This window comes from Penaeus monodon, chromosome 43 (assembly GCF_015228065.2).
Source record: "Penaeus monodon isolate SGIC_2016 chromosome 43, NSTDA_Pmon_1, whole genome shotgun sequence".
Lineage (NCBI taxonomy): Eukaryota > Metazoa > Arthropoda > Malacostraca > Decapoda > Penaeidae > Penaeus > Penaeus monodon.
Window position 1 is genome coordinate 8293986 of NC_051428.1, and position 15000 is coordinate 8308985.

The following is a 15000-nucleotide window of genomic DNA, read 5'->3' on the forward strand; positions in this document are numbered from 1 at the left end:
CTCCCCCTCTTTCTCCTTCCTAATGAATGTAACGCAAGATTTCCTTCCAGACTGGCGTCCTGAGAAGGCGCTGCTGGCGTCTCCGTCGCCCTCGACAACACGAGCTCCGGGCGACGGCGCTGCCCTGGCTACCCCACGGGCCTCCTGCCACTCCAGGGAAGGACTTGTCACGCCGCAGCAGGTTGGAGCTCTCCTCTTGGAGTTTGTTTTTACGTTGGCACATTTACACTCACTCATCCGCGCACGCGCACACACACGCGAACACGCACGCGCGCACACACACACACACACACACACACACACACACACACACACACACACACACACACACACACACACACACACACACACACAGATATAGATATAGATTATTTTCTTCTTGATACTTATAAAGCCTTTCGTGCCATGACTGTGCTGACTGGAGAAACTCCTTGCTCTCACGCTCAAATAATTTGTAGAAGCTCCTCGCTGTTACAAAGTTACCCGATGCTTTCTGCTACCCCCCCCCCCCCCTCTGGCCTTGGACATTCACTCCCTTCGAGGATGTCTTGATTTTTTTTTCTCTCACTCACTATGTCTGTCTATTTACCTATCTATCTCTATCTCCCTCCCTTCCTCCCCTTGCTCCCCCTCTTTCTCCCTCCTTCCCTCACTCCCCCCCTCTCTCTCTCTCTCTCTCTCTCTCTCTCTCTCTCTCTCTCTCTCTCTCTCTCTCTCTCTCTCTCTCTCTCGTCCTCTTCTTTCTTTCTTTCTTTCTCTCTCTCACACCCTCCCCTTGTCCTCTCCCTCTCCCTCATTCCCTCCCTCTCCTTCGCTCGCTCTAACGGTTATTCTGTCACAAGCTTGATTATGTTTATTTTGCTTTTTACAGTTAGCCAAAAGTATTACTTTAACCTTAATAGTTATCATAGCTTAATGATTACTTTAAAATGTTGTATCTATAAAAGGGGAAAGTATAAAGTGAAGCAAACATTTTAGATGTGATACAGGCTCCGCCAAATATTGACTATAAGCTTGAATTCCTGCATCGATGTGGCAAGATGTATGCTGGTTTCCATTCCTAGTTGGTTCCAGATCCTGTTATATCGGCAGGAAGGAGCGAAGAAACAGCTTAGTACTGGTAAAAAAAAAACATGACCTCGTATGACCTCGTATTTGCTCTCCTGGTGTTGTGTGATGGCGGAGGCTTATGTGGGAGGCATGGGGGTGCCAGGTGAGGTGTACATTGTCTCTGAACTTTGTACCTGACACACAAGCCAGAGATGTCCCGTCTGTGTTGTAGTGACTGAAGGTTCGTTGGCTGCTCGTGTACACATTGACAGTTTTGTACGAGACAGTCGAAACTTTTATTGCTAAGTTTTTTTTTTATTCTGATAGTTGTAATAATTGGGTCTTGTCTGGTGCCACGGTTACTTTCCAGCGTCTGCCTCAAGCTAGGAACATCTCAAGAACTTGATTTGTTAAATTTTAATCTAGCTGTTTGTTAGTCTCGGTCACAGGTGCATGTCAGGATGCTGTCCTCTGCATATGCTTGGGCCTGTAGAATGTCTTTAAAACATACAGTCCATAAGAAAGGTATGTGTACACTCCCTGAAGTACACTGGCTCTCACTGGATGATCATTGAGGACAACTGGAAGTCCTTCCATGGAGGTGGTCCTCAAGCAGTGATGAGCCCACCAGAGATCGCTAAACGTTGTAGCTTTGCAATAATGCGTCGGTGCCCATTCGATCAAAGGCCCCAACAATGTCAAGTGCAAGTAAGATATATCTATAGTCTAAAGCCCTATAAAAAGAAGCAGAAGATATCTTTGCGTCAGCCCAGGGATGTATTCTCAGTCAGCACTTGTGGTGAGGAGCAGATCAGATTCTGAACTGTTTTGTCCGAAGTCAAACTATCTCATGCTAAGTAAATGATGTTTATCCAGGAAACTTGTAATTTGAGAACGAGTATCTCCTCAAATATTTCCCCAAGTACTGATAATAGAGATATTGGCCGATGATTTGAGAGTGAAGTTTTGCCTTTATTCTTGTGTATAGCTACTACATGTGCTTGCTTTCATTCATGGGGCCATTTTTCCGTTTGGGGGCAGTTCTGCAAGAGGGTGGTCTTATTAGCATCAGCTTTTAATTTTTATCCACCTCTTTATTATTATTTTTTAAGAAATGCATTAACCCTGCTCTTAGGAGCTAGAATACCATCTGCTCCACCACTTGGTTGTCTTTCCAGTGTTGGACAACCCACATCTACACTGCTTTCTTATTTTTACGTGTTGTTTATGTAACTTTATTAGTCTGTAGGATGATTCTTGTAATGCAACCATGCTGTTTTTTCTTTTCTTTTCTTTTTTCTTCTTTTTGTTCTTTTCTTTTTTCTTTTGGTAACTTCTCTGCATTTTTAATGTCAAAACCCAATCCAGAGCTGATCTTGGGGTTTGACTTTAAATGTTTCGGTTTGTAACATTTTTATCTTGCAGAGAGATCAGGGGTCTAGTGACTGCGTTGGTCATCTATATCACTGGTGAGTATATAGTTAGTAGGTATTCTTCAGAGCTGCTCGCAAATCAGTCGCTTTGCCTTGCCCCAGAGCCATACAGTTCTTGGAAAGGGGTCATAATGCTCAATTTGTATTGCTGTATGGTCGGATTCTCTTCTGCTGTGCTTTTGACGATATTCTCTGGAAAGTTTGTAATCACAGGATGTAGGGATTGGTCCAGAAGTATACATAGAGAAATTAACATGGTTTTGAAACCATAGACTGTAGAAAGGTCATTGAAGGTTCTAGCCACATGGCATGAATTTTCTTGGAATAATTAATCCAGATTTTTTATTAAATACTGAATTGGTTCATTCTCTTGTCACTGAGGTCGATAGCGAACACAGAAGAGTACTGGATTGTTTTGCCATCCAGATTTTGTAAAATGCTATTTCGATGAGGAGGGATGCCAGTCTCGAGCGGCTGCGTAGTCCATCGCAGAAGCATAGATCAATGGCCTCCAAAGATACCCTGTTTTCTGTCTCTGCGATGCCAGTGAGATAAACCACTGATTTGTTCATAATTTTTGGAACTTTCATTTAAAAATGTTTCAACAGTGACAACCACATCAATTCTGTTTGGGATATGAAAATTGTGTGTGAGGTCTCCACTATATGTTGGGAATCCCCTGATATTGGCACTGGTGAGCTTTAATTAGTCGTTGCCCATGATTTCAGCATCGTTGTTGTATATGTTGGCTATTGGGCTTAAACCATGTGCCTGCACTAGGATACAATTGATTCTGGAAGAAGAAAGTGGAATGAGACTGAATGGCAAAAGCGCTGTGTTCTGCTTGTTTTTGTCACTTTTTCTATGCTTTCCCTTCTTCTCTTTACCTGCTTCGCTAGTCGTCTATTGCATGGCCAGCTCTGTTACAGAAATCACACCTTTGCTTCATTATGCAGGATTCGTTTGTACGGTTGGATCTTTCAAAGTCCCTACAGTATAAGTGAGACCGATCTTGACTGTCCTTGGGTCTCCGACTGGATAAATTGCTTCTCCCTTTCAATTCTTGCAATCGGAATGTGTGGTTTAGTTTGTCTACAGAAGTACTTTGTGTTTTTTTTTTCTCGGGCTTGTTTTGCTGACTTGATCTGGTTAATTCTTCAGAAGAGTTTGCAGGCTGTGCGTTTCAAGAAGTGGTGGGTGTTGCGAGAGTCATGGGAAATGTGGTGGAAGAGGAGGAAGCAGTCAGGTAGATCTGAGTGAACGTGGTCAACCTGGCAACTATATGTATGCCAGTTTTCCTTGGCCACTCCATCAGCATGGGCAACTGCATCTGCCTTGCTTGCTAGATCTACATGTGTATTGGAAAGTTCGGGAAAGAATTTTTCTTTGTTAATTCAGTCCTGATACTTACAATAATTGTAACTCTCCCTTCCTTCCCACGTCACTCCTTCACTCTCTCTCTCTCTCTCTCTCTCTCTCTCTCTCTCTCTCTCTCTCTCTCTCTCTCTCTCTCACCCTCTTTCCCCTCCTCCCTCCCTCCCTGTGTATGCGCGCGCTCGTTTGGTAACCATAGTTGTAAAATTGGTACGTGCTTATCCTGCCATTGAAATCTTTTCTATACCGCATTATAAGAATAAGGTGCTCCAGGCGAAAATCTTTTAACATTAATTCCTACAAAATTAATGTAACATAATTCTTTATGGATGCAATGAGAATGTAAAATAACATTAATTTATATTTGAATCTTGAAGGTATAGGTTAACGTTCTTAGAGCTGTAGGTTATGATTCCCATTTAACTCGCATTTCTTGATTTTTTATTATGATTATCATTATTATCGTTTTAATTACCATCAACATTTTATTCTTTTGATAGGAGAAATGGGGAAGATCAGCACATGGTCACGCCCGGACTTGCTAGGCATAAGAGAGAAAGATCTGTGTCAACACCTGTTACTACTCCAGTTTCAGTAGATACTCAGAATCCTAGTGTTTCATCAGCAGGTGTCAGGTGAGCAATTACAGTGTTTTTTATCATTATTGATCATTTACTATTTTCACAAGAATTGTGAATCAGTGAATATTTAGAATTGACGATTGCATTTATCTTTTGCAGGGAGCCACGTTCGTTCATTTGCAAAAAGAGCCTCACTTTTCCATGTGATTCATGGCAGCCTCACAGGGATGAGCCTGTTAACAGAGGTTCTCCTGAGGTGGATATTCTGCCAAGCCCAGATGCCACAGCTGTCCGTCGTCGCACCCCAATGGAGCTCCCAGACATAGCCTCGGCAGACCCTGGGGGACCGCTGCTACCGACCAAAAGATTCCGACTTGGACTGGATTTCGACCCCGATATCATTCAGGAGCTCCTTCCTCTTCCGACGCACTGTTCGGCCCGCCTGTCGATGACTCCGCTGAGTGCGCTGAAGAGTTCGTCTGCACCTCCGGACGAGGCAGACTCAATGGATCGGAGCCAGACTTGTGCTGCGGCCACAATGAAAGCAGAGAAGGCGCCCCGTCACAAGGCTTCTACACAGAATCCAATGAGTTTTCGAGACAAAGTTGATGGCATGGCTTTTGTGCCGTCATCTGACTCGGTCCGCCATGAAGCGCAGGGGGCATGCAGGTCACGTCGTCCTTTGAATGACGTTGATATTCAGGCGAGGAGGAATGGCCGCCAAAGTGGAGAGCCAGATACTAACAAATCAGTAAAAGAAAGCGAGCGTATCTTGACGCAAGACTCGCTGAGAGTTGGATCCCATGACAGCCACATGCGGATACCAAAGGGGGGGACTGAAAGCGTTGATTCTCAACAACAATACAGTTTCTTTATCGATCAGCTCGGACCCTTCAGTTGTATGAGAAAGACTCCCAGCTCTCAAATGTATAATACAAATTCATCTTCGGTTGAGAATCAGCATAATGCAGGATCAGTTGTCTCTTCCATTAGTTTCCAAGATAAATTGTTAGGCATGCTAGGTGCTGGTGAAGCTCCATTGGAGTCCAAGAAAGCAAATCTTGTATCATTAGATAGCAACAGGAAACATTCGCCAACCAACTTACGGCCTACTACTCCCACCTCAGTGCCATCATCAAGGTATCAGGATGTGCAAACAGAAACGCTGCTCAATATTTTACCACCTGCTGCTGGTCCATCAGAGTCGCAGGCTGTCACGCCAAAAGGGAAACTAATTCGGCCTTTTTCTCGAGAGTCCAGATCGACAATCTCCCAGGCGGTTACACCGGAAGGAAAACTTGCTGAAGTCTTCTCACCAGTACCCAACTCACCTGGCTGTCTTGGATATATACCAAAGCAAAAACCGATGACTCCTGTGCTACCTGGGCCATCAGGGTGCCAAGTTTGTAACCCAAAAGGAATACTGGCTCAGTTTATGTCTCCTGTGCCTAGTTCAAGCTATCAAGATGTCACACCAAAGAGACTGTCGGTTCAAACTTCATCCTCTGAACCCGGACCTTCAAGAAATCCACTTGTAAGTGAGGCGAAAGAAGCGTCAGTCAAAAAAATATCCCCACTCTGTGGCTCGGATTACAAAGCTGTCACTCCTGATGCTAATTTCATCATGGTACACATCCAAGCACCGCGCAAGTTAAGCTTCCGGGAGTCCCGAAGACGAACTCCAACTTGCAAGCGCAGTTTAGCCAGGTGTGTTAAACGCATTGATGTTGAGTGATATATTATAAGATTGTTCTGCATAGTTTAGCATTTAAAGTCGGTTTTGTCAATCTTTCTTGATACCATGGGTTTAAAACCCATGGTATCAAGGTAAATATGACCAGGTAGCTCCATTTCCAATCGAACACAAAAATGAAGTTGGCTTTTTCCCAAGAGTATTCTAAAGATTGTTAATGGTAAGGAACTCTTCGTTGTCAAAAATAAAAGTGGGAATTTTTTGTTTTCTGATTCTAAAAATATCGAGTAAGTTATCTTGCCATAACTGATATTTCACAGGCATTCATTAGCTAAACGTAATAACCTCATTAATTTTGCCCCTTCAAATATATATGCGATATTTAATCACGGGAAAAATAAAAGAAATATCTAATGCTTGCATTGAGTAATACTTGGAAGTTACCAACTAGGATTTCCATCAAGTTGAAGTGGGGCTACATGGTTATACGTACCTTGCCATTGTATAATTCTGAGTTTTCCTTTTTATAGGGAGTTTGCCGAAATGGACACGGGTAAACTTTTTATAACTCCCCCGCAATCCCCTGTGAGGTGAGTGAGACTAGTATGAGTAAATGTGTATTATTTGTATAAAATGAGTCTTTAATTTGCTATGAAGTCAAAGAAATATAGGCAGTATGTGATTTATAAGTAATTCCCTAAGTCATTCAGTAAACAAAATAACATTAAAACAGTAATGTTGCAGAGTAAATTCTATAAGTTTTTCACATTACAACTGTTCCATAACGACCCCTTTTAACTCACAGGCCAGACTATTGCCTTCCTGAAATGGAAAGTGACAGCGATGAGTGAATCAGCTAATTCCGAAAGCAGAATTCGTCTGGCTTCTGAAATAAGGTGTCAGATCGTTTGATATAGTTACAGTTTTTGTTATTCTGTGGTTGTTACGATTAGGAGATACTGTTTATGCCACACAAAATTTTTGGTAGCGAGTTTGGTTTTCATGTTAAAAGCAGCTTTTCGTTTTGTTTCTGAAATGAATCAGTTAAGTAACTGTTTTGTAGATGGTTCCTTGTTTGAATCGCCGTCTTCAACAATTTTTTTTACTGTGAAAATTATAATTTATTTGTTAGAAAGGTTCACTCTTATTTAGGTTAGACTAATTTATTAAAACAAGAAAATATCTATCTTGACGAATGCACTTGAAAAAGGTACTTGATTCTTCTCCCCCCCCCCCCCTCCCTCTCTCTCTCTCTCTCTCTCTCTCTCTCTCTCTCTCTCTCTCTCTCTCTCTCTCTCTCTCTCTCTCTCTCTCTCTCTATGTACTTGGTTCTTGAAGTGCAAAAATGAAGTTAATTCAAATTTAATATATTCTTTGTACTGTAGAGGTGTTGACAGCATCCAGCAATATAATTTATTCAACTATTTTCCTTTTGTGACCCAGATTTTCCGTATAGTTTTATATAGGAAGGAGTTCATTTCAAAGAAAAAAGTAAATTATTGCTGGCTGGAAAGAAAAGGGGAAAAAAAGCATGATTTTCATGGGTTAGGTATACTTTTTTTTTCATTAGTAAGTAGAATTCTATTACTTTCCGAATTTATTAGAATTCATTTGTTTTGAAATCAGTATAATTGTAAGAAAAAAGTATACGTTTTTGGAATGACGATTTGGTTAATGAAATTATAGTTATCAATGGACTTATGATATTCCAAACAATATTTTTATTGGTTGTGTTCCATAGGCATTATAGCAATAAATATTGATTGTAGACGATGCAAAATTGTGTAAGGCTTTCAATTAATACATTTGGTATGCTTAAATCATGCACCCAACCGAACATGGTCATTCAGTACTTTACATTTTCATTTTGACCATTAGCAAGAGTTTTATTAAACATTTATCAACACTAGAAAACTTTTCTAAAGTGTAATAGGCTATATATTAAAGAAAGTGAAGATTCACTGTTTCTTTTTCCCCTCCTTCAAGCTATTTCCACAATGTGAAATCTGGTAATACTTTAAAAAGGAATGAAGCATGAACAAAATATTTGGGAAATAAAAGTGTTCAGTCATTTACTGTGTTTAATGTATTTTATACAATGAAGAGTTACTATATACATCAGCCATTTTCCAAAACATTCATAAATAGTTGGGATAAAAATAAAAGTAAATTTCAAATTTTTCCTACCAGTCGGACATACATGAAAAAAACACAGTATTCCTTACTAAAACCTTCATGGATTATACTATGGGGCAAGTAGTGATGGTTTTACCACACCGTAGCACATTCCAACAAAGGAAACAAACACCAGCAGCACAGAGGCCAGGGTGCAACTTTGCCGTGTTAACATTATTAAAGAAATATACCACTGCCATCTAAGCCTCAGTAAAATTTTGCAAAACGAATACTGATAATTCTTGCTGTGAAATTCTTATAAGCTGGTGACAAACATTAATTTATAATTAATATAAAAATTTTCACTGAAGGCTAAGGTTGATGCAATGTGGTTAGAGTTCCGCAAAGAATTTAGAATGTTATCTTTTACGCTTGCTTGGCCTCCAACTTCTTCTTGAGAGACTCTGGCATTTCTGGTGGAGGAGGACGTGGGAGATTGAGGGTGACCTTGACTGCATCGTAGATGAACCACTGCAGGGCCGTCAGGGTACCAATCATGATGATACGTGGGAAGAGACCCTTCCACAAACCTGGTGACCACAAGAAAATATTTTTAAATAATTCAAGGTAGCTCTTAACTTAGATTATTCTCATGCACAAAACCTCAATGAAAAGGCAGAAGAAATATTTACAAATCAATATCTTCTCTTCCATGACCAATAACTTACACAACAATAAAATTTTCTTGCAATTATCCTACCTGCCATGCCAAGATTCTTTGCAACACCCATAGCTGTGGATCCCTTATCCTGGTTCAGCTTGGAGACGATGGTGTCAGCAGGGTGGGAGACGATGGCACAGAACACACCAGCAATGTAACCAGCAGCAAAGGTGACAACCAACTGTTCATTCTTGGTGCACTGGTCACGGGGCTTGGGCACCACATACATGTAAAGGGCCTCCAGGGTACGCTCAAAGCAGGCAAACTTCATCATTGTGTAAGGGATCTGTCTGCACCAGAGGGGAACAACACCCTTGTAGAAGCCCCATAGACCTTCCTGTCCGTAGATGATGGGAGCAGCAGCACGAAGAGTTGAGGCAAAGCCAGGCTGGGTCTGGATACGCACCTGAAATTTTTATTTATCATATTGGTTATTTTCTTCATTCATAATATTAACGTATTAGTTTTAGCACATCAACTATATCCATTTTTTATTATTTTCATAAAAATTGAAAATCTATTCTTAAACCTAAGATTTTGAGTCTTAAGTTCTTAAAATATCATGAGAAACCAATCTCACTCTAAGCTTAAAACTTCTTCAAAGCTTATGACTAAACCATCCTCAGTCATGTGCCATACCTTGCAGGCCTCCATGGGTGACAGGGCAATATCAGCAAAGAATTCGGCTGAGGCAGATGCAGCAAGGTACAGGGATGTGCGGTAGAGGTAGGAATTCTCCTCACCAATCATGTTGCCATACAAAATCTTGAACAATTCATAGAAACCAAACTTGCAGACACCCTGCATAGAGTACCCAATGGCTGTGGGTGCCCATCCCTTGGCCAAACCTCGGACACCGTCTTCCCTGACTGATACCTGTGAAAAGAAAAGTATAGTAGACATGAAGCAACAATTTCATAAAGAAATATGAAGGAACAGATTAATGTTTAAATATTTTGTAAATTAAGATTTCTTTAGGGGACTAACAATTAATCACTGCATGAATATATAACAAAAATTGTATCAGTCTTCTGTTATCATTATTCATAAGACAGCTATATAACATAATACAAGAGGAGCACCATCAGTCTTTTTTAAACCCTTGGATCCAGGTGACAGGGATAGCTGTTGTGAAAAAATTGGCTAATGGCCAGGGTAACAGAAATATGTTGTGGAAAAATTTTGGCTGAGGGCTAGGGTGACAGGAATATGCCATTATGAAAACCAGCTGAAAGCTGGGGTGATGTGAATGACTTGCCATGAGTGCAAAGCTCTTTAGACTCAGCAGACATTTAGGAATGGGGTCATACATTATTTTCACTGACAGAAGAGGGTAACTTGTATCATGTGGAAGCCATGACTGGAAGAATGATGGCTCCAGGGAGGACACCATTTAAATGCTTAGGATTCCTATTCTTGACCTCCATGCCAATGAGCACAGGATGTTACAGAAAAATAATACAAAAATACTTTTAAATGATACAAACAAAATGTTACTTTTTGTTGTTACTGCAAAGGTATAGACTAACTAGAGATGATTTGAGTCTGGGCATGAAAACAGTATTATCTTGATATAGCATATCAAATGACAATTACAAATAAGGAAACAGGAAAGAAGCCAGGCCTACAAGCCACACACCCAGGAGAGTAGCCACTCAAGTAAGCCCATTGCCCAGAACATGAGATCTATGCAGGCCACAAGGCACCTAGATCCAACGAGTTAATAGCCATCATAAAAAATCTAAAGCAATGAGGTTAACTTTACCTTGAAGCCATTGAAGATGCCTTTGTACTTTGCAGGATCTACCTGGATCCTGCACTTAACCAAATCCAGGGGGACGACAGCTGTATGTGTGATACCACAGCTGAGCAGGCCACCAAAGCCACAGAGGGCATAGTATTTGTTCGAGCCATACTCACAGCTGTACTCTGTCGTGGAGGGTAAAGACAAAATAATATAAAATATTAAAGAGAAATTATATAAACCTATGAAGCCTTTATACGTTAAAAACATTATTTCTAATAACATACAGATTAACCTAAACCAGCTACTATTTTTATATCTAAATCATCATGACCAGTGTTCACCTATTGGGAAATATAGATATAGATATACAGATATGTGGATATATAAAGATATATAAAGATATATATATATATATATATATATATATATATATATATATATATATATATATATATATATATATGGATAGATACATATAGATATTTTTCTCATTATTTAATCAAATGCCACATATCAAAACCTATTGCAAAGTAAACAGTCAAACCAGTTTGATAATTAATTAGCTTGCTCTACTTCATTTTCCACTCTCCACAAAGTAATGATTGGTATTTAAAAGTATCACTAGTCTGAGTTTCTTTCATATCAAGCCAAGTTTCCATCATACTAATCTGAACTCTTTCTAAAATTATTCAACATGCTTCTAAAATCATTCAATCTTACGAGCATCAGCAGCAGCAATGTTTCTCCCAGCTACAAGCTGCTTGTTGGGGGCATCACACTGAGCTTCCAGTGGCCGACTGAACGGCGAGTTCTTTGCGGTTTCCCAGAGGCTGCTGAACATTTTGATTCTGAAACACAAGAGGAGACTGAGAAATACATTCCATTTAACCCGTTATTGACGGGTCATGTGTGGACACGTCAGAGAAAACGGGTCTCTCGGTAGGGTAAACTTGTACGCGCGGCGACGCGCCAGAGCGAGTGGAGCCGGACGTTCGGCTTAATGCAGCGGACTCCCGCGCCCACTGTCTGGCCGTTGCCACATATCACTAGATTTTAATTGATCTCAGTGAGTGCTTATGCCCATCAATAAAAGGTTAAAGAATATATGAAATACACGTGAACGCTTGGAAACTATTCAATGATAGCCTATCAAGTAGTCTATCTACATAAATCTGTTAACTGAAATGACCTGTTCAGTCTATTCTTATTTTACAATTCTGTGAAACCATGCAACATGAAAGGAAAATTATCAGTTAATGCTAATTATTTGAAAAGGTTTACAAAGTGTCAGTGACCAAGAAATACAAAAAAGAAAGTAAACAGACAGAAAGAAAGAAAGACAGACGCGCATGCACGCACTTCAAATTTCAAGGTTATTTGGGCTAATATCTTGTCTGCAATGCCTTTCTTTGCCTAACCTTATCATAACACAAAAACACTGTATAAAACTCTGGATACCCATACAATTCAACCAACTGCAAAGTTCAACTTAAAATGTTTAACCTGTTATAATTTTCCCAAACTTATAATGGTCTGAATTCTGAATTATTACCTTGTTTATACAGAAGAAAATACAAATCTACACATTATAAGTTTCCATACCTAGGAGTTCCAATTAGTTATTTACCCATCAATAGATAGTATTCCAACAGCCTAATTCAGTTCAGCTAATCCATGGAGAAAAGGTATATAGCAACGACCTACTTAGAGCCCAATGGACTTTCAACTTTTATTGACCAAGCCTGACCAACTAATTTTATGAGTTGTGGCATTGGAACAACCACCTCGCGTCTATATAAAAAAAAAAACATGGGATATTTAGTCATCTTTTCATCATCAAAGTTCTTACTATAGGAAGAGGTCTGATGTTTCATCAACTGAATGAGAGAGAGTAACTTCTACTTAATTAGATTCCATGGATATCAGCCAATGCAAAAGATTCAAGGTAATAACCTCTCATTCTTTGGATTGGCTGATATCTGTACAATCAAGAGATTGAGAGAGATTGGATTGTGTACACCAGCAAAACCAGACATGCTCAGAATAGGAGGACTTGAATTACAAGCAAAAATGTCCAAACCCATGTCACATTTGCAGCAAATTGTACATTTCATTCAATATGAATAAACCAAAATGTCCACAACTGCTCATCTGGCCTACAAGTGACCTCTGTTCCCTGGTATTCCAAAATGACCAAGAATCCAACATTTCCTAGCAAGAGCCTGAAGGTCTGTCAATTAATTATTAGTTAAGAACAAGCTGGGAGTCAACCTTAAGCAAAGTTTCAGCTCATTTGAAACAAAGATGAACATTACGAGCAAGTCTGAATTTCCATCTTGTGTAGGAATGAATTTATATGGGAGGGGGGGGGGGGGAGGTCAGATCACACCTTCATAATGTAAAACTATTTGTACAAGCTAAAAACTTTTTTTACTTTTAGCTTTTCTGTATTTTCTTTCTGTGCCTATTCAAATTATTTCCTCAAATGAAAAATGCTGCATAAGCCCAATTAAACCAGCAGCCTCCAGTGCCATATGGAACATACCAGGGTGCATGCAGAGTCAGCTGCTCAAGGGAAAAACTAGAAGCATGAGAAACTTTAAAATTAACCCACTCTATGCTCTTGACTGGCATAAACAATTTTTTAGATACAGCTAAAACAAGGCTTTAAGCCTACTTTTGAGGGGCAATTTCTCCCCACAAATACAGGCAAGAGCAGGCAAGTGCACAACTGGTTCGTGTGGAAAACTTAGAGAAGGCTCAATCACACTTTTGGAGACCTCATTCCTGAGTCAACATAATAGCATGATAGGACATCATCCAGCTTGAATGGGTCAAGATCATATCTAATCCTCTATCCAGTGGTACAAATCCTGGTAAAATTTGTAAGATGGAGAAATTAGAAAGGGAAAGGGAGAAACATTTCAGAATATAATTTTTCATTTTGTATCTTATAAATAATATTAGGGTTTCAAGTGGTATTCTAGAAACTATAGTTTAGCTAGTACCTTGTCTCCCCTTTTGCACAAGACATTTTTGAATGAGCTAAGCTAACATGTGGAACAGAAAGAGAAACAATGAGATATAGTACAACTACCAGTGTTGAAACAGATTCTCACTTGCTCCTACTGCAGCTGCACCAGAACACCTTAATGGACACAGACACAGACACGGGCACGCGCGCACGCGCACGCGCACACACACACACACACACACACACACACACACACACACACACACACACACACACACACACACACACACACACACACACACACAGAGAGAGAGAGAGAGAGAGAGAGAGAGAGAGAGAGAGAGAGAGAGAGAGAGAGAGAGAGAGAGGGGGGGGGGGAAGAAGAGAGGGAGAGGTGAAGAAAAATATCTAATCTACATGGAGAAAAAAGACAAGAAACCATGGCACAACCATCTGAATTTTAATGGTCATATTATTATCATCATTAGGAAGGCAAAGAGAAAGGCATAAGCCATGAGAATTCTCATTTCATACCTACAACATTCACTCACAAAAGCATGACCAAAAATGGAAGGCACTTGTAAGATTGGTTCAGATAGACTAGGGGGTACCAAGTAAAAAAGGTAATGACTGGGTTTTGGTGTAAACATGCCATATATTTTGATACTTCTGATTTCATATGAACTATGTTCAGTCACAAGTAGAAAAGATAGAATGGGAGAATGGGGGGGGGGGGGTTGTACAGGATTGTATATGCCATATCTTACCCGATTTCATATTTGTTACCATTTGTTACAAGAATAATTCACAAATGTCTTATGTTGAGTACACAAGGTCAGCCAAACAAAGCCCATATATTTATGGACCTCAAGATTCAAGTTGCATGATCTACCTCTTGTGTGTGCATGCGCATCAGGGATTTGGTATTTGTTAGCAAGAGTGGCACACAATCCAGAAAGTTCCAAGACCATTTTTTATTTAGAATTTTAAACAAATTTACACATGCCTAAACATTTGGGGCATTATGCAAACCCAAAAATCCAAACCTAAACCTTCCCTACTTTCAATTTATTCCCTAGATAGGGGTGGGGCAGGCAAACTCCCCTGTACCACCAGCTTTAATTGGCACTTCAAACTTAAAGAAAACACAACATTAGAACTCTGGCTGTCTGAGGGTATTGTGGACTTGTCTGAGCGGGGATATGCATCGGATATTTTCATAATTTCGCAGTAGGCATACCTGTGTTATTTACAAATATTTCTTAGGCTCTAGAAGATGGCGTCATCCATTTCCTTTATCTCTGTGTCAGCC

General features: G+C 40.0%; 2 protein-coding genes across 3 annotated transcripts in view; one reads left to right on the top strand and one right to left on the bottom strand.

Annotated features, from left to right (window-relative positions):
• LOC119568236 overlaps positions 1 to 8089 on the top strand; it is an 11888-nt gene extending 3799 nt beyond the window's left edge. Inside the window, exons 6-10 of one of the 2 annotated variants that reach the window (XM_037916690.1) lie at positions 51 to 181; positions 4358 to 4492; positions 4598 to 6145; positions 6662 to 6721; positions 6937 to 8089. In XM_037916690.1, the coding sequence (XP_037772618.1) occupies positions 51 to 181; positions 4358 to 4492; positions 4598 to 6145; positions 6662 to 6721; positions 6937 to 6982 (1920 nt within the window). In that variant the 3' untranslated portion in view covers positions 6983 to 8089. Of the gene's footprint in view, positions 1 to 50; positions 202 to 4357; positions 4493 to 4597; positions 6146 to 6661; positions 6722 to 6936 lie in introns of both variants that reach the window. The other variant, XM_037916691.1, reaches the window with a different exon arrangement.
• A 109-nt stretch (positions 8090 to 8198) lies between these two features.
• The window catches only part of LOC119568238 (phosphate carrier protein, mitochondrial-like), an 8438-nt gene continuing 1636 nt past the window's right edge, over positions 8199 to 15000 (bottom strand). Inside the window, exons 2-6 of the mRNA XM_037916692.1 lie at positions 11435 to 11562; positions 10733 to 10896; positions 9607 to 9843; positions 9007 to 9373; positions 8199 to 8836 (exon numbers count right to left, since the gene is read on the bottom strand). Of these exons, the coding sequence (XP_037772620.1) occupies positions 8673 to 8836; positions 9007 to 9373; positions 9607 to 9843; positions 10733 to 10896; positions 11435 to 11555 (1053 nt within the window). The 5' untranslated portion in view covers positions 11556 to 11562 and the 3' untranslated portion in view covers positions 8199 to 8672. The remainder of the gene's footprint in view (positions 8837 to 9006; positions 9374 to 9606; positions 9844 to 10732; positions 10897 to 11434; positions 11563 to 15000) is intronic.